General features: G+C 39.1%; 1 protein-coding gene across 1 annotated transcript in view; it reads left to right on the top strand.

Moving 5' to 3' along the window:
* The window catches only part of TRHDE (thyrotropin releasing hormone degrading enzyme), a 217,990-nt gene that overhangs the window by 174,257 nt on the left and 19,367 nt on the right, over positions 1-24,366 (top strand). The window contains exons 11-15 of the mRNA XM_050904731.1: positions 261-394; positions 493-548; positions 18,716-18,863; positions 21,014-21,111; positions 21,607-21,714. Of these exons, the coding sequence (XP_050760688.1) occupies positions 261-394; positions 493-548; positions 18,716-18,863; positions 21,014-21,111; positions 21,607-21,714 (544 nt within the window). The remainder of the gene's footprint in view (positions 1-260; positions 395-492; positions 549-18,715; positions 18,864-21,013; positions 21,112-21,606; positions 21,715-24,366) is intronic.

The raw sequence follows: 24,366 nt of genomic DNA, 5'->3' as shown, positions 1-24,366 counted from the left end.
ATATAAATACTATTTGCCAGAAAAAAACCGCCCTTGGAGTTCTGTGTGGATAAAAGGTCCCCATAGGAATGTCAGCTAGTGTCTCTCCACATAAGAACAGATAAAGGAAATTATTAATCAAACACAATGTTTTTGTTTGTATTTGAATTAATTTTACTACCTTCATGGATATTTAAAGAAGGAGAGAATTTAGCAGATATGTCTTTAGAATTTTTAAATTTTAAACCAAGTCCGTTTCCCATCTTGTTCTTTGTTTCCAGAACACCACAGAATTCCTGCTTTGGAAGAAGCAAGTTGGTTGCTGGGGAACATCAACCAGACTGGCTACTTTAGAGTTAATTATGATATTAGGAACTGGAAGCTGCTAATTAATCAGCTAACAAGGAACCATGAGGTAAGCTCCTCTTCTCATCCCTAGAATCTGCTTTGATAGGTGAACCTTCACTGTTTCATCACCCTGAATGGTTCAATTTTTGTGCTTGCCCCTCACAGGTTATCTCTGTCAGTAATCGAGCAGGCTTGATCGATGATGCATTCAATCTAGCCAGGTATGTTTTCCTGCAGATAATCTATCCTCATACACAGTGCTACAATAACTCATGCAATCATTAACTCAGCAGTTGAGTGTGTTTCGAGGTTAAATATGTTTTAAACACACTTTAGTTCTTTTCCCCTCCCCCCTTTTTTTTTTGTATGGCACATAAACATGTTCTGTAGCACATTCACTGCTCTTGATCAATAATTGCCATAGGGTATTTCCGAGTCTGGAGAGGTCTGATCAATTTTGCAGCAAGTTCAATTTAACACTTTGGAGATAAATAATCTCTTTCCTCTTTCTCTAATGAATGAGGGGTTTTTCTTCTGTTTCTCCCTAATGCCCCGTCTCTCCTTTTTTCATAACTGACCCTTGTGCTGTATTTAATTTGTGGTGGAAGGCACCTTCAAGCTTCAGTAATTTTTTTTGGCCTGACTTGTACTGTTATATCATTTTTCCAATATCTTTCTTTTCTTGTAGTCTGCTAGAACAGACTCTTTTTCTGCATGATGCTTTTCACACAGAATAGAAGATCAGAGTTCTGTCGAGCATTTCTGGAATTTATACAACATTTTGTGTTTTACTGTGATCAGAGTTAATAATTAACACATATAGTGCTGGTTAGGTAATGCCTTCTTTACGAATTGAGGCAATGGAATTGTCCCCATTTTGAAATCAGGACATCCAATATGTTGGTAGTGAAAGTGTAAAATGAGAGGAAAATAGTGGAACATTTCAAACTTTTTGATTCTTGAGATACCTAGGAACATTGCATCAGTAAAACACGGTGATGTCAAAGGCAGTGTGAAAAGAATTCCTGATACTACTGGCTTTTCTGTTTGCTAGCGTATTTATAGCCATATTTGAGCAGGGGCTTGCAAGAATTGGCAGTACTGAGGTACATTTCACTACAAACGGTCACCGGAGATGTTTGAGATTCAGGCACAGTGTCACACAGAAATTATTGCTCAGTGATGTTCCAGCATCACTGCAGTAAAACACAGTTGTGTGCCTTACCACTCTGTTCCTGCTGCCAGTACTAGACTGAATATATGACATAAACTAGTGATTAGCCCTTACTTAAGAGTCCAGAGATTTAGTAGGGAAGGAGGCATCATGCGGAGAGAAGGAATATCCATTTGCTTTTTGTACTGCCCTTCATTCTTGCCTTGTGGCATCTTCCCATTGGCAACAGTAAAGGACTAGAAATAGGTCATCACTTCAGACTTCAGTGGACTGTAATTTGTGTACTCTCTGGCTAGTAGAATATTGCAGAGTATTCTGAAATATCTAGACTGTTAGAAGAACTACTAAATGTTCAGTAATGTAACAGTCTGTTCCAGTTTTATTTGGTTTTGGCACCTCAGAGAAGTAGTGTGCAGTTACACAAAATCAGTGTAGTGCTTTCTTCTTTTTCCATGCACTGAACGCAGTCAGATGTGGCTAGACTTCCCTGAAAATCTAGACACTGAAAAAAGCTCTTTCTTAAGCTAATTCTTGTAGGTGACAGTTTTTCTTCTGAGTCAGTACTGAGCCAGTGCTCTAGGATGTCTTGTTCATGAAGCATAAAAGCAAGGTCTTGATTAAAGGCCCAACCTGCATCGTCTGGCCAAGTTTTGTCTACCTAAAAACCACCCAGAGATTAGATGAGTAATGCATTTCCCACTTGCTTTCCAAAGCAGTTCTATGGTGATACTGGATCCTGCTGCTTTTTTGGAGATAACTACGCCAGAGTGCTGTGAAGTCTTTCACAAGATTTCACATTGTAAAAACTTGACTTTCTTTTGTTAATGATGAGCTGCAGCGGACTGCTGCTGCGTTTGCTACTCGTGCACCGTGGAAAAAAGTAGTTGAGCTAAATATTTACAGTGTATACACGTGTGCATACATAGATATTACTTATGAAGAAATGTTCTTCCAATAGGGATACATAGCTAGATTCCTGTTTCTTTAAAATCTCTGTACAGACTCCTGTCAGTAGTATTACCTTGAGTATGTGCCTTACAAGCCGGTCTGGGTGGAGGAAAGATCTGCATGTTTGCAAACAGTAGATTTATGCTCTGTATTTCAAGAGCGGCAATAAGATACATGGACCTGGCTAAACTTGCCATGTAGGGTATACTTTTTGTTGATCTTTTTTTACTTTATGCATCTATCATCTTTCCTATTAAAAAACCCCCGAACAATTATGTGATGCTGAAGTTAGTCTAATTGGCTAGCTGACTATATAGTACTTTTGTAAGAAGAGTTAGGTATTTTTTGTTTTCATTTCCCCTCTCCCAGACAAAGAAAGACCAGGAATAGGCCTAATCCTTGCTGTTTTCCTTTATCATGAGGGGGACTAGAGAGGTATTAAGAGGCTGTTAGGAGTGTGTTGGGGGCAGGCCTTGACAACAGAGCGCCTGAACTTCTGGGAGTACGAAAGCAGATGGGAAAGCTCTTGCTGGGACAAGCAACGGGGAATTGCACGCTGACGCTGCAGTGCGGCGCGGCTGCCCCTGCTGTGTCGGCGGCTCTGATGTGACACAGCAGTGTTCCCAAAACAAGCTCCAAGGGCTATCAAAATCACACAGACCCTTTCAATTTCCTCAAAAAGTCAGCGTTCAGAAGGCCACCATTAGCCTAAAAGCAGCTTAGCATTCCCCCTTTGGCTGCGAGGCACAGTGCAGAAAGTCGCTTCACTTTCTTTTGGAGCAGTACCATGGTTTGGATGTTACCTGCCTTGTGGATGCAGTGCTGATTCAGTCTCGTCTCCGATGCACAGCATGTTTCTCCCTGCCCATATAATGTTATGTGATGGGGAGATTAAAGGCATACGTTTGTCTCTGACTGTGACGTGAGAAAAGGTGAGTAACCTTATTGACCAGGCATAGAGGTAGTAATTGGTAGTTTAGACCTGACTTCTGAGAAGACTGTCTGCTTTTAAGAGTAATTCAGTCCTCAGTTGTGGTCCCTAGTTGCACTGATGCGTTTATCTTCTTGTCTACAACTATAAACATACACATTTTGAGAGAGAGGAGAACTATGGAATACCTACTTTTATTCTAATCCCTAGCTATTATATTCAGTGATAAAATAATGCAAAAATGAAAACATAACTTCTGAAATTCATGCTGGTCCTTTTTAAAAGAATTTCTAACATAAACAGTTCTTTTTACTGTACTGAAGAGACTGTATTTCTTCAAAATACCATGTCCTTCTTAGAAACTTCTGAAGTACTCCCTAGTGTGTTGTTGAACTTGATACAGATAATGTCCATTCCACACCAGAAGGGTTTGACTCAATTTTTCTACTGTCCTGATATGGTATGTCCTAATATGATATTTCTATGTAGTTTTACTGCTAATTGATTTTGTTTGTGGAACAAGTACAGGTCTTATCTTTAGTAAAATTTAATAATATTTAGATCTAGAGAAAGATGAAAAAATTGCTCATATAAATTATTTTGGAGCACCACTTTCTTTTTTTAAAAAGGTGTGTTTGATTTCATTCCTCCAAAATGTTTACTAAACTTATACTGTCCAGCATAGTGATTTCTCAAAAATAAATGACATAAATGAGTTGATACCTCCAAGGCGTATTTTAAGCTCTGTAACTTTAATTTCATAAAGTTTTGCCCATTTTATATGGAAATATATTCCTCTCCTTCCTTCTTGGTGTATTTTGGTTCCATAAAATTAATCAAGCAGAGTTGAATTGAATAATAACAGTAAAAGAAAGCTGCAGCTTGCCCACTGTGTTTGAATTCTCGCAAGCTTGTTTGTTTTTCAGATTTTTAAGCGTAATTCTGTTCTCAGCTGTAGTACATGCACACACCCTGAGGATCTGGAGAGCTGTAGCCTTGGCAGTAACATAGCTTATGGAAATATATGCCCCAAACTCTTGAGCAAGAATAGCACCTTGGCACTCTCTCTTCCCTTCTTGAAGATCCTTTATCTTTTCAGGATGTTTTGTATGAAATTTCAGTACAATTTGAAAATATGTGGATTGTAGTAAATGGGATGTGTTGACTGAGAAAGCTGAGAGAAGACAAATAGAACTGTGGTTCTCTTCTAAGGTTAAACTGAGCAGATGGCAGTTCAGATAGGTCCAATAAGTAGTGTCACAGGAAATTAACAAAGATCCTACTGTTTCTTGAGAGCGTGAGTAATGTTGTCAGCTTCTCCTGTCTTTCTCTTTCCTTAGGATAAGGGGTCAGTTAGCAAGTATGTGAAGTGGGATGCCTCCCACTTTACTTTAGGCATCCCAAAGCTAGACTTGTAAATCTGAGCTTGTCACCTTGCAGTGCACTGACAGTTAATGGAGAGAAACGTGCACCTGACCTCTCAAAGCCACTTAACCACATAGGATAAACTACCCTCCTAATGTCAGGAGTGTTGTGTCACCCCTGGTTCTTCCTTGCTGGGCTCTAAATCTTCATATTCGCTTCCCCTCATTAAACTGGTTGACTTAATCCAATATTATGTCAAAGAAAAAGGTCTGGTTTGTATCAGTGTTAATCAGTGTTGGATCAGATGTGACTGTGGATACCTATTTTACTGTCATCTGAAATAGTTAGTTCTTTCCAGTTCTGGAAGAATCCATCAGTTTTGTCTCTTGAAACCTAATGTGTGTCTCATACCCCTTTGATCCTGCCTGCACCATAGTCAGCTCACCATGTTAAGGTGGCAGGTGCTTAGTATGCATGCCAGTTGCTCAGGAAACCATTTTTTTGATGCTGACAGTCTGTCTTGCTATTGATGAATATCTTAATATCTTCTGTTCTGCGGTTGAAGAGATGGTGGTGGAGTTCCTCGGATACTCAGATTTTCCTGATGGTTCCCTTTTGGGTGTGTCATAGGCCTAGTGACAGCACAGTGCATGTCAAGACTACACTCATTGGTTACACATTAACAAAGACCAAACATAAAACTTGACAGTAGTTTTTGCATATTTCTTAGCAGCACTTCTTTGATGTCTATCAGAAGCTTTTTCTTAACTGGATTCATGAGAAAGCCTGAAGTGGTGTTGTTAAATAATTGTTCTTCTGCTCCAGGGATGGATGGCCATGTTGGAGTGCTGTTGGTTTCCTTTCACAGATTAGGGGGAGAGTGAGCTATAGTCTCTTCAGATTAAGTTTTTTTTAGGCCAGAAAAGCCTACCCCTGTAGACTTCACAAATATAGCGAGCTGTGTCAGAAATGAGTGACGACAAAAAAATATACCTTCAGAATTATCTGTGAACTAAGCGACTTCCCTGCTGCAGATGGCCTTCATGAGAGTTCATCTCTCAGAATTTCATCCACCAGGCCAAAACCAGGAACCTGGTGCAGATATATGATGAGTTACAATGATTATTTTCCTGCTGTTAATCAGTTCTTCTTGGCTTATTTCTTTCCAAGCTGTGAGTTCTGCTGACTCTAGAAAACCAAAGTCTGAGGGTAAGGGAAAAGGCAGTGCCAACCTACCTTTCGATATATAAATCCAGATTCTCTCCTGTCGTGGTTTAACCCCAGCCATCAACTAAGCCCCACACAACCGCTCGCTCACTCCACCCCGGTGGGATGGGGGAGAGAATCGGAAGGGTAAACGTAAGAAAACTCGTGGGTTGAGATAAAGACAGTTTAATAGGTAAAGCAAAAGTTGCGCGTGCAAGCAAAGCAAAACAAGGAATTAATTCACCGCTTCCCATCGGCAGGCAGGTGCTCAGCCATGTCCAGGAAAGCAGGGCTCCATCACACGTAGCGGTTACTTGGGAAGACAAACGCCATCACTCTGAACGTCCCCCCCTTCCTTCTTCTTCCCCCAGCTTTATATGCTGAGCATGACGTCCTATGGTATGGAATATCCCTTTGGTCAGTTGGGGTCAGCTGTCCCAGCTGTGTCCCCTCCCAACTTCTTGTGCACCCCCAGCCTCCTGGCTGGTGGGGTGGTGTGAGGAGCAGCAAAGGCCTTGACTCTGTGTAAGCACTGCTCAGCAGTAACGAAAACATCCCTGAATTATCATCAATGCTGCTTTCAGCACAAATCCAAAACGCAGCCCCATACTAGCTACTACGAAGAAAATTAACTCTATCCCAGCCAAAACCAGCACATCTTCCTTGACAGAAATTCATCTTTAACAGCTGGTGCATTTGACTCCAAGGTTGATTCCAGAAGTAAAATACCGAAGTAAGCTAGTGCTCACTCCAGATCACCTTCTCACCAACTTGAAAAGAGAAATTCATTTAAAAAGTAAGTGTCAGTTAACCAAGTATAGCCTTTGGGATCTGGAAAATCATGTCTTTAGGATGCCTTGTTTTATTTTTTTCTTTAAAAAAAAAGGCCAACAAATCAAAGCCAACCCTCTCCTTATTCCTTAAGTTAATTCCTGGATGTGGAGTATTGCCACTCAGGCAAAAACATCCATTCAGCTGCCTGAGGCAGCACCACCCCCCATGATGGTTAGCTGATCTTATTTCTGGAAACTGAGAGTTATCTTGTAACTAAGCCTCTAGTTTATATGCTTCCATATAAAATCCAGAATTATTACTGTTAAATCGGAAGAATGTTTTCTTGAAGTTTCTGTTGGAAATACATGCATAACAAAACTAAACTGTGGAGTTGAAGTGATCTTCATTGTTTTTTTTCCTTCGCCAGAGATTAAGATTTCATTTATTGTGGTATTTGAAGTCTTCCAACATATCTGGGCTAACTGGTTCCATGTTACACTTGTTTGTGTTAGTTAAAGTCCTGTTCAGTGTAATGTCAGCAAAAGTCAAGGCATTTGAGGGCCCATTTAAAATTCTGGGGCTGGATAATAAGTAGATGACAAAGGTAGAAGTTCTCATCTAGCCCAATTAATGTACTTAAAAATGTTTCAGAATTTCAACAGCCACATCCAGGGTTGTTGACCTTGTTTTGCTTGGGTATTCATAAACAATCATGTAGGGTCCATTTAAATGAATAAACTGCAGTTTAACTCCAGCCTTCATTATTACTCCTGATCGCATTTGCTAATAGTTCAACACAGAGGCAAACAACAGATATGTTAAGCAGCTCCCTTAATTAGTGCCTCTGAGTGCCAGCTAAGGGAGAGAGTATTAGCTCGATAGTTTGTATCATCACGCTTGATTAATAGTGGTATAGATTTACTATTTTAATAAATGATGCCTCATCTAAATTATTTCAGCAGATGACGTAGTAACTCTCACTGTCAGGCAAATTTTGGTGATGGTTCACCAGCAATTGATTTAGATATGGCTTCCTACAAAAGTTGTTGGATTTCCTTTGACATAAATACTCTCTCAATGGGCCAGAGCAGCTGTGCCTTTTTTAGAGAAAATAGAAAACTACAAATATTTTAAGGTAGCCATCATTCATTCCATATGCTGTGTGTCAGTCCATATGTTCTGTGATACATCATAGCCTTGATGTCTGCTTTACGTGGAGATACACATTTCAGCTAACGTTTGCATATGTTCGTACAAGAAGAATCAAAGCAATTCTTGAGAGTAAGCACACTAAAAGTCACTTCTGCTTTTGTAGTATGTATCATATGTGCATCCGATCCTGTTGTGTAGCTAAAAGCAGTAAAGCAAATTGTACAGCACATTCCAGGGAAGTGCCGGTGCTGCGAGAGCATCCTGGATGATAGAAAAACCTGCTAAGAGCCGAGGAAGAAGTTGAAGAAGACTCTTCAGCACGTACAAAAGAGAAACTGTGGATCTGAGTTCTCTGCAGAGTGTTTGGTGCAGGGGGTAGGTCTTGGTCTAGTATACATCTATCCTGTAGAAGTGGGTGATGTTGTTAAGCCACATCCCCACAAAATTTGCCTATGTTTCAATTATTTCTGGTACTTCTGAGTTATTACAGCAGTAATTGTTTTATCCTGTAAACTACATTAGCTCTATTCGTAGCTGAACCCAGAATAAACTGTCAGGAAAACATGACTCTGGTTTCAAAGCAGTGAAAGAATTATTTTTAGCTAATGGTTGTTGGCCCATTGTCTTTTCACCCCATGGTCTTGGTCTGTTATAGTTCAAGCTGGTCTCTGAAGTCAGCTTGGTATGGATGTATCCGTGTTGCAGTGCAGATGCCAGGGACTGCTGTGTAATGACAGTGGAGGGGAACAGTCTGTGAAACTTGTTTCAGGAACATTAATTAAACCAGGTCTGAATTACGCTTCAAGAGAACACTTTAATTGGAGTTTGAGGTTAAACAAGAGGAGAGTGGCATGAGTGGAGCTTGCTGAAGGCTTCTTAGAAACTTTCAGTATTGGAAAGGGAGCTGAGAGGTGCAAATATGGCTTCAGGAGTCTGTGTGTTGGTGGTGTTGGTTTCGGTGGACAGAGTTTTTTTTTTTTTTTTTTTTTTTTTTTTGTTTTTTTTTTTTTTTTATACTGTCAATTTTTCAGCTTCTGGCAGCAAGAGGTGGGGGCAAGAAGCGGAGGGACACAGGACAGCAAACTGCAAAGAGCTATTCATACCATATGACATCATATAAACTGGGGGTTATGGGGGGGATCGCGGCTCGGTACTGGCATCTCACGAGTTGACATTGATTGTGCACATTTTTTTTTTTTTTTTTTTTTTTTTTTTTTTTTTTTTTTTTTTTTTTTTTTTTTTTTTTTTTTTTTTTTTTCTTCCCATCCATGCAGTGAGCGCCCTGTGCTTCTGCCTTACCACGCGTACAGTCTGTCCGTCACACCTTGCTTCTGTGCCTTCCTCTCCTACTACGACACCGCCCTTTTTCTTCCCTGCAGCTGCCTGGTCAGCCCTTTTCCCCATCTCCTTTCACCTGTCCTCTCACAATAAGCAGCTTTTTTTCCTCCTTACCCTTATCCCAGAACCCCATTACTTTTCTTTCTGAGGGTCTGCCAGGACTAGTATGGAGAGCAAAAGATCCTGCTACTACCTTGGTCAAGGTAGCAGCAATGAGCCACTGTGAGAGGCTGGAGGTGCTGCTCTAAACACCCTGTCCTTTCCCAACATCAACAAAGAATATATGAATAAAAGGCAAGAACCAACTTTTCTAGCTAGAAAGGACAATGCCGATGCCTCATCAGCATAAACAAAATAGTCTGTCACCTTAGGCTACTGACTGCTTTACCTGCTGTTTTGACCTGACTGCACTATTGCTGCTCAGAAATGCTCCTACTTTTTGGGCTCATCTGATTGCTGTTGGCCAGGATTGTTGTCTAGAGGAGGTCTGGTCTTTGTCACTGTAAGCTCTGTCCACTTGGCAGAACATACTGCCAGGGTGAACTTTTGAATTCAAAGTGCGGATTATACTTTCAAGTTTTCCGGTCTTCATTTGGTAATTTCATAAAGCAGTTTTTTAAACTGTAGACTAAGGTCCCTTCAGCTGATAAAATTTAAGAGAAGTCTTGGGGATCAATGTTGTGTTAGTTTAGCTCCTTCCTGTTTGGCTAGAAGTGTGTTTTTGTCTACCCAGAAATCAAGCAATAAATGACAGGAAGGACCATGTTATGACTAAGGCACTGCACAGGGACTAGAGAAACCTGGGATGCTGTTTCTGCTATAGACTTCCTGGGTGGTCTTGGTAAAATCACTTAAACTGTTTGTGTCTGTTTTCTCTCTGTAAAATGGAGATAAAAGAATAGGTGAGAGTTTATGCGAATTTCAGAGAGTCTTTTATTATAAATATGTTTATAGGGAATTGCTTTTACAGAAACAATATCCAATTCTGTAGATATTCTGGCAAACAAAATTCAGATTGTAGGTGTGTTTTCAAGATCAGGCTTCTGTGCTTTCCATATGAAGTTTCTAGCTTTTAAACACATATTTCACTTGGCTGACTGATATGCAAATTATAAACGTTAGAACAGGAAAAAAGAGAGATATGAAAAAGTATTGTGCATAGTAATAAACGAACTCAATTTTGAATTTGCTCAAACATGCTGGCATAGATACCATTGCCCATTGACAAGGAATAGAAGGGCTGTTTCGTTCTACCTTTCCCAACCAAATAATCAAGAAAGAAAATAAATAACACTTTTAATAATTGAGTCATCTGAAATTGACATCTATTAGCCCCTGAAATACATTCAAATTTCTTTAGTTAATTTAAGTGTGTGAATGACATACTTCTCAGAAATCAAGGTTTCATGATGATGAAAAACATGACATACCTAACTTACTGCATAGTCTTAATTTTCAGCAGTAAGATTATTCCTTTTCATCTTGCACTACTCTGTTTTAAATCATTTTTTTTTCATATGGGGAAGAAGAGGAAAGGAGAGATACTGAACTCCAGTTTGAAGGAATTTTTGTTGCATTTTTACAAACACAGGGGGGTTTAAATTTGGAGTTTTTTTCTGGTTTCAACAAAGGTGATTAATTCAAATTAATATTAGCCTTTGCTTATGTGGCAACTCTAAAACTGTGCAAGATAATTTAAGCCACGTGATATTCTGATAACTACATTGAATTTGAACTGTTCTTTGTGGATGCCTCAAATGCTCTTGTGTGGAGTTGAATGTCACTTGAAGAGTCCTCAAATATTTTGCATGTAAGAAAACATAATAACAAGCAGGCTTCACTTAAAACTGTCGTACTCACTGAATCCTTTGACATTGGAGAGATTGGATGCTGATTAAATTTAGTACTTAAAATGAGCTTGTAAGCCAAATATTGCTGTTGTATTTATCAAAGAGCAGATGTGCATTCCTGTCCTGTTTATGTGGAAGTGCATAGCTGGGACAAATCATAATACCTCCATTAAGTCACTTCGGATGTCTTAGAAAAGCAGAGTCCTTATCTGGTCCTAAGTCAGCCCAACCCTGGGAGTGGATGATGAGATAGCTCATTCTTTGATACTGGAGATCACAGGACCTTTTTTACAGGTTGCCCATTAGTTTTCTATGAGAAAACATTCTTTTTCCAGCTTCCCTTGTTGAACATGGATGCCAGTCATCATAAGTTTTTAATCTTTGACTTCCCAGTCTTGCAGGAGTTGAAGGTGAAATCTGTGACTACAAGAGTTAGTTTCCCTGTTGCATGGGTCGCCTTGCTCAAAGCTTTTTTTGCATGTCAGGGTTCAACATACCTGTTTTTACTCAGCTGTCAAAGAACTGCTGTTACAGCACGGTGGGAAAGAATATCCTGAATACATCAGTAGGGGCACCAGTCCTTGGTAAGTCCAGAAGAAATGAATAGAGTTAGAAAAAGCCAAATACAGTAAAATGTGTATGTTCATTGGCACAGTCTCTGTGAATTATTCCAATCCACACACTTGACTTTAAAGGTAAAAGAATGAATCAATGAATAAGAATCCTAACTTATTTTAAACTCTCCCTTTATGGGTTAATGAGTACAGTCTAATTATTCATATATTGCACGTGCACAGAAACAGAACTGAAGTTAATCTGAGTTGCACATCTATGTTCTGAAGAGCTGCGATTTCCCCCTTCAAAATTATCAAGACAAAAAGCTAGTCATGTTTTACATATTTCATAAGAAACAGACGATGCAGGGTGAATTTTAAACCAGCAGCAAGTAAATCACCTCATTTCCATTGTTTCAACAATGGAGACCAGTTTGCTGCCAGCTTGGATTTTCTAATTTTGATTTAAACACATGACTTATAATGACTTTGTTGGGTGGTGGGACTAAGGGATTTATGGTGCACTTGTATGTGGGACTCTCATCACTGTACGGCAACCCTGTCGTTTTTCTGACAGAGTCTGTTTGACTGGTGCTGGATTTATGATAGAAATAATTCAGAGCAGAGTAATAATTTTCCCTTGGCAATTACACTACCATTTGGTACTTTGTCCCTAAGGGGAAAATGAATGTGCTGGGATCTGTCCATAAGTTCAGCGTCTCAGTGTAAAGAACAAATCAAGGTCAGAATGCAGCTGAATACACACTGATGTTTCATAATATAATCTAGATCTTCTGCTTTTATCTGACTCATTAAAAGCTCATGTAATTTAAAGATTATTTTTGATTGCTATGAGATTTTTAGTGGGAATTCTTTGTGAGGGATGTTTCATTACCACGTTCAGTACTTTCTTTTTCTGTTCATTGCCTCTTTTCTCTGTAGCAATGGCCACCCTAGCAATTTCTTCAGTGTAAGGAGGATAGTGCCTTGCTAAGGGTTGGTGCTTATGATATTATATAATGTCATAAGCCACTTTATATATATCTATCTTTTGAAAGGTCTTTTTCCACCTCTGCCCTTGTCATAAAAATGGAATATCACCTTGTCACCACAGTTCGTCAGCAGACTCTTTAGGCATGAAAAACCTGCTGAACCAGGATGTTTGTCTAGAGGTAATTTGTCTAATAACTAAAACAGATCTCTTTGCTAGTCTGTGTTCCTGTTCTCCTGTTCTCCACTTTAGTTCAGCAGGCAACTGTGAAATTAGGAACACAGCTGGTAAGACAAACCTCATGTGGCGCCGTGTTTCTAACACATGCTAAAGTTCTCATGTGTAACAGTGGCTACAAAATGATTGACATGCTGATAAACTGAGGGGTAAGGACAATTATATAAAAAGTGATAAAACAATGAAGCATCTCAAATGTGATCTTTTTGGTTAAATTTTGCTTTTGTAGTCATGTTTTTCAAATGACTCAGTATGGAGAAGGCTGGCATAGAGATGGCTTGTAGAGGCTTGTCTAGGCTCCTTTCTGTGTGACCAGTGATGTTGTCGTGGTTTAACCCGAGCCAGCAACTAAGCCCCACACAGCCGCTCGCTCACTCCCCCCTGGTGGGATGGGGGAGAGAATCGGAAGGGTAAAAGTAAGAAAACTCATGGGTTGAGATAAAGACAGTTTAATAGGTAAAGCAAAAGCTGCATGTGCAAGCAAAGCAAAACAAGGAATTAATTCACCGCTTCCCATCGGCAGGCGGGTGTTCAGCCATGTCCAGGAAAGCAGGGCTCCATCATGTGTAGTGGTTACTTGGGAAGACAAACACCATCACTCCGAACATCCCCCCCTTCCTTCTTCTTCCCCCAGCTTTATATGCTGAGCATGACGTCCTCTGGTCTGGACTATCCCTTTGGTCAGTTGGGGTCAGCTGTCCCAGCTGTGTCCCCTCCCAACTTCTTGTGCACCCCCAGCCTCGTCGCTGGTGGGGTGGTGTGAGAAGCAGCAAAGGCCTTGACTCTGTGTAAGCGCTGCTCAGCAGTAACTAAAACATCCCTGAATTATCATCAATGCTGCTTTCAGCACAAATCCAAAACACAGCCCCATACTAGCTGCTCTGAAGAAAATTAACTCTATCCCAGCCAAAACCAGCACAGATGTCAATCAAAACCCTTTAATCTAGAATACAATGAAGAAGGACTCCTGCTTTTTGTAGTTTATACTGAAGCTACATAAACAACTGTTCATTTTAGGACATGAAATGGATCTGTTGGTACTCTTCTGTGAATATTTACAGGGCAAAAGACCAGAGTTATAATATTCTTATTATCATGCCTCTGAGAAGGGGAGCAGTGAAATTGTAGTGCTCCTAGGATATCCATTGCTAGAGGGCTATATAAACAAAACTAGACAAATTTCTGTCAGGAATGGCATTGGTATCAGTCTGCTTTGGGTAGGGGAGAGACTAGATGAGTTCTTAAGGAGGCTTCCAGCCTTTTCATTCCAGATGCTATAGGTGAAGTTTTGTAAACTTTTTAACCTGCACTTGAGAAATGCTTAACCTGAACAACAGTATGCATTCAGCCACTGTTTATGAATCAACAGTGTTTGATTTGACTATTTTATCTGTTAAGACACTTGCCAAGACTATCCCAGATTCCTCTGGAGAATTTTTTTGGTTGCAGATACGTGCTTGCTAAGATTCTCAGGTGGCTACTGGAGACATACCTGGAGAAACAGTGTGACTGTTTCAGACCAGACGTAAGACTGGACATCACAGTATTTCTGCGGTGTTTATGTTTGTTACCTAGTTTCAGTATAGCCCATAATCAGTTATTCCCCAAGTGACAGACAATATTTCAATTATCCTCCGAGATGGCGAAGCTGGAAAAGAACCTTGTCTCTTAGCACTGGCTCTCGTGCATTTGGACTTTGGCAGGCAATATCTGATAGTACTTTTGCTGGACTTTAAGGATAGCAATACGATTGATGGCTAAAAAGACACAAGAAAAATAGGGATTTCTGTCACTGACCTTCCAGTGACATTGTTGGAAGAGAGAGTGATAAATCAAGCTGCGTGTGTAGAGTATGTACTTATGTTATACTCTGTAGTGCCTTTAAGTAAATATTTCCAGACAATTATATGACAGGGAAATTATTTTATATTTTTCCCTTTGATGGGAAGGTTGCTACTGTTACTTTTCTTATTATTGTAATGATAATTATTCAGCATTTGTGTTCAACATTTCTACGAGTCTGTGTTTTTCTGTCAGAGTTCACAGAGATACTCAGAAGAGACTCATTCTGTGTTCTGCCTTCTTTCCTCATCTTGCTGCTTATCCTGCTCCATAAATGACACAAGTGATTTCAATTAGCAGTTGTCAGCCAGCTGGTGATGTATGTTTGTTACAAGTCCTGTGACACTTGTGAGTCTTTGACCATTCCTTCCTACTTTGCTGGATGCAAAAATTTTGCTTTTGCTGACCAGATCCTGTGTAACCGTCTTTGAACCTAGTTCTTCCAGGCTAGTGAAGGAGAATCCTAGAACCATGCTAGCACCCCTTGGCTGGTGAGTGAGTTTGCCACTGCTCAAGGGAACCAGTACATCTTGCTGGATGCAGTATCCTCTGGGAAAGAGGAGTCTTGAAATCACTCTTAGAGCTGGACAAGCTTTTAGTGTAAAGTAAAGGAATATGATTGTACTAAAATACAAAGCTTAAGAAATGAGCTGCTGTGCTTTGTGAAGATGAAGAATACTAGAGCATAGCTCACCACACAGTCACACTGCTTTGGCTAGTTTCTGTCTTCTGCTGACCTGGTTTTCATGATAGTCATGCTTCCTCCCAGGACAATTCACACAGGTCCTAGATCTGTGATCTGGATTTTAGGACTTTTTATCCATTTTATGGTTCATGGTTTATCTCCTTTATGGTTTAGGGTGAGAGCTTCTCCTTATATCCTGTTTTCTCAACTATGAATGCCAAAAATTAGCAACCTTAGTATTCGGGCTTACCCTTACCAAACTCTTTCCTTTTTTTGTGAATGAAAATATTCCTCAAGCTTTTTAAGCTGTAGTATACATTTAATATTTTATAACATATACGTTATATACCACATTTTACACAAAAAGGTAAAACAATGAATGTACTTATCACTACCTCTTTACAGAAACTATTTAGTGGCAAATAGTCTGGGAGTGCAGTGTATTTGGAATAAGAGGTTCATAAACATGGCTTAGTGGCTGAGGGTGAAAGAATAGGGCTATCATGGTTTTCTGTAGGCGTCCATACAGTAAAATAGTGTAGAATATAAAGAACATTCTGTCAAGGCAAAGTTCCTGAAGCACTTCTGTTTTCTCCAGGGATGTGCTCCTATCTTAACTGCCACTGTAAGGGGATTTTAGATATGTCTCTGCTCAAGTTCCCTCAGAGGTCCAGCCTAGCAGCTGTACTTGAAGCACATCTGCCCAACATATGCTGACAGAGAGTTTAACATTGATCGTAGCAACCATAACCACTTTCCCTCAAAATCATGATCTGAAGTGATGAATTTGTTGTAATTTATATAATAATGTCATCCCCAAGGACCTCCCCTCAACCCCATCCCTGCTCTCGGGACTGATTCTGTGGATGGAGGGGGTCGATTCTGATGATACTGTGCATAAGCTCTTCAAGGGTCATACCCAGAAAGAGAAGAAAGTTCAGGAGTAACAGGAAAAACTCAGACTTTGCCACAATCTGGTTTTGTGAGAAGGAATATACCCTTAGGGAAACAATAGGAAAATGGGGGACAGGGGGAGAGGCAGGCAGGATTGAATGGGCTGATAAATTTGGAAGTTAGAAGCAGTGAGTGATGAGAGTAACAGTTTCTGTTGTGAACAGGATGAGTATCATCAGCTAAGAATCACGATTTTGAAACTGATTAGGAAGGCCGAGAGCTCAGGAATAAGAGATAGATCTCTCTTAGTTCACTTCTTGTGTGTCTTTATGGAGAAGTTAAGCTTAAAAAGAAATAATCTGTTTGTTTTGCAGTGATGATTTCCTTTTGCGCTTAGCATAGAGAGATTTAATTTCAGAAGCATGATCCTAAATGTCCATTAGTGCAGCTATAATAAACATTCATCTGTTTATTCCTTAAGCAGCATGTTTCCTAGAGCTATTCCTCTTGTTCCTTACTCCACACTTTCTCATGTCAATCAAATTATCAGTAACAATAATCACAAATCCCATTAGGAACTAATTACATATATGCAACCTCAAGTTAGTTTACCTCTTTGCGAACATTATCTCCAAGATTTTTAACTGCAGCCAATCCAGCTTGCTTCTGGCTCCATTAATTACGGTTACACATCTTTACAAAGTATTAAGACGTAGAACTCATCTTAATGATATTCTGCCGCTTCAGAAATAAGACCTATAAAATGGAGTAACTTTCTCTGTCTTCAGATACATTGAACTCTGGTTGCCACCCACTCTAAGAGCTCCACTATTCTCATTTCATATCTGCTCAGTTCCTGAGTGACACAGTGAGCTCCCCCAAGTGATCTTGTTTTTCTTGCTTGAGTGTGTGCTGTAACTGGAGTTGAGAACAGAGCCTTGCTGACAAAACGTGGACAAAGATGACATGAAGCAGACTGGAGAGTGAGTCATCATAAGGACATGGGATAGATACTTTTGAAAGCTGTTACATGAACTCACTTTCTCGAGAACATGAAGGGAACAGAGTGTAATTCTTCCAGTAGAGAGTGTGAAAAACAATGGCTTGCATGGATGTGGTGCACCTTGCAAGGCAACTATGGTTTTGGACCATACCAAAAAGAACAATCTATTTCAAATATTTCAGCAAAGTAGTTTTTATATGCTGTTACAACTGAGATAAAAAATTATATCAACATGTATGTATTGGTTCATTTCCATAATAATTGTGTAATTTTCTTTGTTTGCTATGTGCATGCATCTCTTCCCCAGACAGTGAAGGAAATTAAGGGGAACATTTGCAACCAAGGAGAAAAAATAGTCTATGAAGATATATCATACTGTAGCCTATGTTAAACTGAAGCTTGTGGAATTCAAATTGGTGTCTTTTTTAAGTGTTTAATGAAAACAGAATCATTATCTCCTCTCTAGGCAGGTAGAGAACTCCTTTGGGATTTAAACACATGCATCAGGAGAAGAATAGACCTGTGTGTTTCTGGGATGTTCACACCCACAGGGTTACACTTTGTTTCTGCAGTCTGGATAGTTAAGAAAAAATGCTGTTCTGAAAAAGAAAATGAGAGCAAATCCTAAAGCTTGATGTTTCCTGTACTCAGTTTTAAAAAGCAGCTTTCAAATGCTTGTGTCTATATCACACTTTACTTGCAAAGCTATTAATTTAAAAAGCCTTTCTGAAACCCCCCTAAACTCCTTCCCTTGCAGGGAGAGGTCTTTTATGACTGTAAAAGAATGGGACAAAATTCTAGCTGATTGATTTATAAACACCTGAAAAAACATAGTTTATGTGGAAAGTGCTGGAACATCCTTAACCAAAGTGATGTCACTGGATGCCACTTCAGTTTAATAAAATAAGTCATTCCAAAGTGGCTTAAGGTGGATAGACAAGGCAGCTCTGAAGGAGAGAGAAAAGAGTGGGGAGGATAACTGTGAAACTAAAGATGCTTCTTCATCAGTAGTTCTTCCCAGTTGCCCATGGCCAGTAGAAATGTTCTCTGAAGCAAAATGCCTTGGGTTGTTGATTTTATGCAAACAGATTTCTATCTTACAAATCAGCAAAGCAACACCTTCCTTTTGTTTTTTTGCTTAAAGTCAGTTACTTCATTGTTCATGTCTTTTATAGCCACAGGAATCCGTATAAAGTAGGGATAGGTTGTCTAGTTTTCTTTCATGTGTGTTCATGCCTTCCTTCATCCAGTAAGTATGCTTGCACATGTTGGGAGAGACTGTGAGTTGCTGTTTTTAATAAGCTTGACTTTTATGTCACTATAGTGTGGTGAGTTTATCATGTTTTTCTGCCTTTTAATTTCATTTGGCAAAAAAGAAGTAATTTTTGCCTCATCATGTATCTTCTGCAAAACCAATTTAATACTAACTTCTTTTATTGTGCAGAGCTGGTTATTTGCCTCAGAATATTCCTTTGGAGATTATCAGATACCTTTCAGAGGAGAAGGATTTTCTGCCTTGGCATGCTGCCAGCCGATCTCTTTATCCTCTAGATAAATTGCTGGACCGCACAGAAAACTACAACATCTTCAATGTAAGAGTCTTCTTATCTTTCTTCCTTTCTTCCTCTCTCTCTCCCCCTTTCCTTCCTCCCTTCCTTCCTCCCTTCTTTCCTTCCTCCCTCCCTCCCTCCCTTCCTTCCTCTCTCCTTTCATTGCCAAGAGTTGAAGTATTCCCCAGTCAGATACTGTAAATGACCTAGGGATATTAGCTTTCTTCCTAATTATTCTTTATTTAAACATAGCAATTGTCAAGCTTTGGTTCATTTGCATTTGAACAGTGATAACTGTTGTTTGAGGCATATATGATTAGTACAAGGAAAGGTAATTATCCCTCCTATAAAATATTATGACAAATAAAGTATTTCACTTAGAAGAGCCAAAGTAATCTATTTCCAGATTTTGTCTTTTGAGGAGCCCCACGGCGATATTTAGATTGATGGCTAAGCTCAGCAAGGACACCAAATGCAGGCACAACTGAACAGGACGCATGCAACTAACGTAAAGATTTGTAGTCATTATTTCATCCAAAAAGCCATGGTGAATTCAATACAGTTACCTTAATTAACAAGGACTAGATCACCATTGAATCAAAAGCCCATTCATAATTGGGTCCGAAGGGACAGCAGTAACAGCTAGCAGTAGATAATTAAGATAGACATGACAAACATTTTAACATTTTACCTGAAATAAAAAAAAAAAAGATTGTAGCTACGCTGAAGCATGTTTTATGAAGTACACAGGATTTGATTGCAGCCAGTGACGATTATGAACTCTTGGGTTTTCTTATTCACTATGAATTTTATGTAGTCTACATATTTTCGATGGCCAACATACTGTAATTTTATGCAATTTTGTAAAGGCTTCAAATGAAGGAGCTCTCTGAAGCCTGAAATGCTTAAAGGTGCTTTTTTCTTCTTAAACATATATTTGCTTGTGTGTGTGTGTCCACAGACACACAAGCTCAGAGAGCAGGAAGCTAGAGGTGGCTGGATTTATGTATATATGTAGAAGTACGTACATATGTATATGCACACACATGCACAGAGCTACCTGCTGACATGGAAAATGGTTTTTGTAGAACATATACTACAGATTAATAAAAACACATTGAAATTCTTTATGAACCTACAATGTATGCCTACATGCAAACCAGAGCCATAATATAAAATGATGTTGAAATAATTTGCGTGTTTAGTGTGTTAATTGCACAGAAAAATTCTTATGACTCTGCCATTGCTATTTCACTTTCAAACATGGCTGTGTAAAGAAAACACATTATTAATAAATAAAACCAGTAAAATTCACAGCTGGTTGTGCTGATGAGAGCTTTGAAAGCAGAGGTGATAGCAAAGGAAATAAAAAGTCTTTTTAGTCACAGAATAACATATCTGCTAGAGAAAGCTGCACTATGAATCTCCTTTTGTGTTGACATTATATATACATGCCTGTGCATCCACAATAATAAAATAGATGCTCTCCTATGAGGTTCTTTATATCTCAGTTCTCTTTTTCAAATTGGTGAATTCCACTGGCAAAAGATTACACTGAATACAATGACAGTGGTTTTCTTCACAACTGGTCAGAATATGTAAATATGTCTCCTGTGTAAAAAGTAAAAGTAACTAAAATAGATCTTGGGCTTGTTTTGTTCTTTAAGCACACCAAGAACCTAAACTTAAAGCATAGTGTCATTAAATGTACAAAGCTTATTTGCAGCCACATTGTTCTGTATTCTGAAGTCAATTGACTGTACTTACGTAACGTTTTTGCCATGGCTATGGATATTAAAACAAGATTCTTTTAAAAGTGAATGTGCACGGTGTAGTCAAGATTGGCCATAGAGTAAAAATTAAGCTGTTGACACTCTTGCAACTTTTCAGTTGCGTATTGTGAGTTCAAAATAGCATGTAAAAAACTTTTTAAATTGATAGGTTCTATAACAATAAATTGTCTTATACTAGGCATCTAATCAAAGAGCTGTTCTACAGATTACTTCTCACTATAGCAGTGAAGGAGGATTATAAGTGGACATGTTGCTTTGCGAAGTGCAAATCAAAATCTTTGGAAAGTTGGACATTATGTGAGGGTAAAAAGAGAGACGAAAACTCAATAGTCAGTAGTATTTCAATTTCAAATAAAAAATAAATGTTAACATTAAATATATTTTTCTTTTCCCCCTCAGGAGTATATCTTAAGACAAGTTGCATCAATGTATCTCAAGCTTGGATGGCCAACGAATAATTTAAACAAATCGCTTGTTCAAGCATCATACCAACATGAGTACTGTTATATTTCTTTTTTTATTGTTTGTTTGTGGGATAGAGTTGTAATAATGCACTCTCCTGAAATTTGGTGTCATCTTCAGCATGTCATACTTTCTTAGCTCTGTCATCCTTCTGTTTTTCCTTTCTGGGTTAGAGGGAGAGCAGCAAGATGCTGTGAGATGAATTCCTCTTTCCTGAGTTTGGAGAACATGATTTTCTAAGCCTTAATTTAATATTTGACTGCACTGGATGTTTAAGGACTTGGACTCATGAGACCACAAAGGTCAGGAAGAGTGCATAGGTGTAAATGGGGGCTGGTTTTGGTCCACAGCCTTTCTTCAGTTGTTGCAGCAGCTGTACGCATTAAATTGACACTGAGATTTGTATAGCTGGATTATCTTTGATATGTTGCCCAACTATCAGTTGCTGCCGCTGTTATAAGAAATAGCTTTTTGTAAACATTCAAACACATTCATTAATGCAGCCTTATTGCTGTCTTTAATTTGGACAGAGAGTTGCGTCGGGAAGTCATCATGTTGGCCTGCAGCTTCGGTAACAAACACTGTCACCAGCAAGCTGCAACGTTAATCTCGGATTGGATTTCTAGCAATAGGAACCGGTAAGTGGAACTGAAATATGTATTTCCTATTTCTCCTACTCAGAGGCAATACAACTGGCATGCTCTTCCTCTCCTGCCCGCCCCCATCCACAGTGCCCCGTTCTGCAGAATGGCATGGGAGGAAGCAGAGGTCGCTGGCTGTTATTTAAAAATGTCTGTGGGGCTTCAGAATGAATTATTTGACTTTGCATGTATGAGTGGGTGGAGGGGACACCCACGTAGCCTCTGCCCACTCCTGATAAATTGCTTTTTTATATTATTGTCAGATAATTATGTGCTAGAAGGTGAGAAGATGGGTTTTAAGGAGGGATTTAAAGGAAGAAGGATGAGTGAACACTGCATTGGCAGACAAACATGGAGCCTGTGTCGGGGCAAGAGAGCAGAAAGTGCTAAGTGATTAAAGAAGTGAGAGAGGTTAGAGGAAGAAGGACTGAGAAGTAAGAAAGGAGACAAAACAATGTATTTGAGGGAAATGTTATGAAGTACTTAAGGGTGAAGACTTGGAAATTAATGTGATTCAGGAATACATGGAAAAGCTCATGTAAGGTTTCAGAGAGGGGATAATATGATAGCTGATGTGTTGAGCATTAGCAGCACTGTAGTGGTTTGACAGCAAATACGTAAGTTAGGGTGTCCAGACACAGGTTTATTCAGCTGAGGCAAGGCAACATGGGCCGTGGATGGTGTATGAAGTTAATCTTTTAAAGGCATGCATCTAAGCAATGTTAAGTTACTGAAAATACAAATATTAAAGTATGTAGTGATCTATGGACAATGAGATAAGTACAGAGTATAGGTTAAGACCACGACTTCTTGAGAAAGAATGATAGATTTTCTGATTATGTGGAATGTAGGTGTAGAAGTATTTGCATGAGTACATCACATGATATTTTGGTTTAAAGGAAAATGTTTTACTTTCAAGTAACAATGAAAAAGAGAAGAGAAAGTGTCTTACATTTTTAGTCCCAATCTTGTATTAGCTCTGCAGAAGGATCAGATCTCTGTAGACATATAGGCATGTAGGATTTTTCAAAGACATCTTGGGCCAATCAAGTGTTTGTTTGCAATTAAAATATGTCTTTGTAATCTTTGAAAATCCTTTACAGGCATAACATGACCCAGTTACATAAGTACCTGAATGTCTTTTAAAACCAGGTATGAACTGAGCATGAATGGAAATTGCATTCCTATATGACTTTGAAACTTCTGAAAAAAATTATCTTGAAACTATGACTATGTGCCTTTAAATGAGATGTGTGTGAGGGGGAGGGTTTTCTTGTGTAAGAATGTACCTTTAAATAAGATGTGTGTGAGGGGGAGGGTTTTCTTGTGTAAGATGATACCAGATATATTTACTATGAAATATATACCCCAGGGTTTTATATGAATTCTTATCGTCAGCAGCAACAATCAGTATGAAACTATTCAAAGAGGAGATTAAAGAGAAAGAATCATTGGAAACAATCTGCAAAAGTAATTTACTTAGATGTTCATTTGCAAAATTAGTTAATCAAACCTAGCACCATCTTTTAGCATGCACAGCAGTAGATTATTCAGTGTTAAAAAGCTGTCACCCTGCAAAGCTTTCTCCTACCCTGTGTCTTCGTCCTTTCCAACAGGATTGAAGAAGGAGGCATCAGAAAATAAAAAAAAAGCAGCTTATTGCTTTACTAACAATAGCAAGAGAGGAAAGGAGTACATTTAAGGAGCCATCTGAAGATTCATCTTAGCCTTTCTATGGGGCCATTCTTGGGAGCACAAGATTGTGGTTGCCAGCATATGACAAGTATTATGATAAAAGCATCACAGCAGGGTAGAGGAAGAGAATAGCTACTAAGTTAAAGCAGTGCATTTCTCCAAAGGAACTGCACAGTTTTAAAAAAATAGCTGCAACAAATATTGTAATTACAGAATACGGATTGACAGTCAGCTGATAAATAGGGGTACCACTTGCAAAGAAGACAGAGATGTGTTTTTATTTATTTCTTAAGATTATAGGATTTGTTCAGTTTCCCACCCCAGAATTTACCAGTTGCTATTCTCGGAGCAGTCTCACATACTGAGTGTAACTAACATATGAGCAGACTCATTTCCTATCCACTTACATTGAAACGACATTGCAAAGGCTACTAGTAATAGCAGTTCGGTAGACATAAAATCAGCTTGTATTTCACAGTAACAACATTTGTAGGGGTCTGTCAATGTTCTTTCAGGAATGTTCAGATCCCTGCTGCATCAGAGGTACCCCATATCACCTTTGCTCAGGTTAAACCAACTCAGACTGAAACCTGAAAATAAAGCAGGGGCTATTTTCCCTGCTTTTCCACCAAGAAAATGATGATGATTCTACAATCAGAATTTAATTAACATGGTGTTGGAGTCATGCTTCTGCCTCTTTTAGCACTTCAGAGACAACAGGTAGCTCAAGTGCAAAGGGCAAGCACATAAATACAAGATACATGCAGAGAGCACATCCAACAGGTACCATTTTGTATTCTTTCTCATCAGTCAAGTGTTTTGCTCAGTTTGACGCCCTTAGCAGCTGTTTGTGAATTTGCTGCAAACAGCCACCTCAGAATCTGTAGGAATCCCTCAGAGCTTGTTTCCTCGCAAAGAGGAGGAAACTCATGCTGCTCATCTTTCTCCAGACTT

This window comes from Gymnogyps californianus, chromosome 1 (genome assembly GCF_018139145.2).
Source record: "Gymnogyps californianus isolate 813 chromosome 1, ASM1813914v2, whole genome shotgun sequence".
Classification (NCBI taxonomy): Eukaryota; Metazoa; Chordata; class Aves; order Accipitriformes; family Cathartidae; genus Gymnogyps; species Gymnogyps californianus.
Note: the sequence above shows the minus strand (reverse complement) of the source record. Positions and strands in the feature narration are given on the sequence as shown.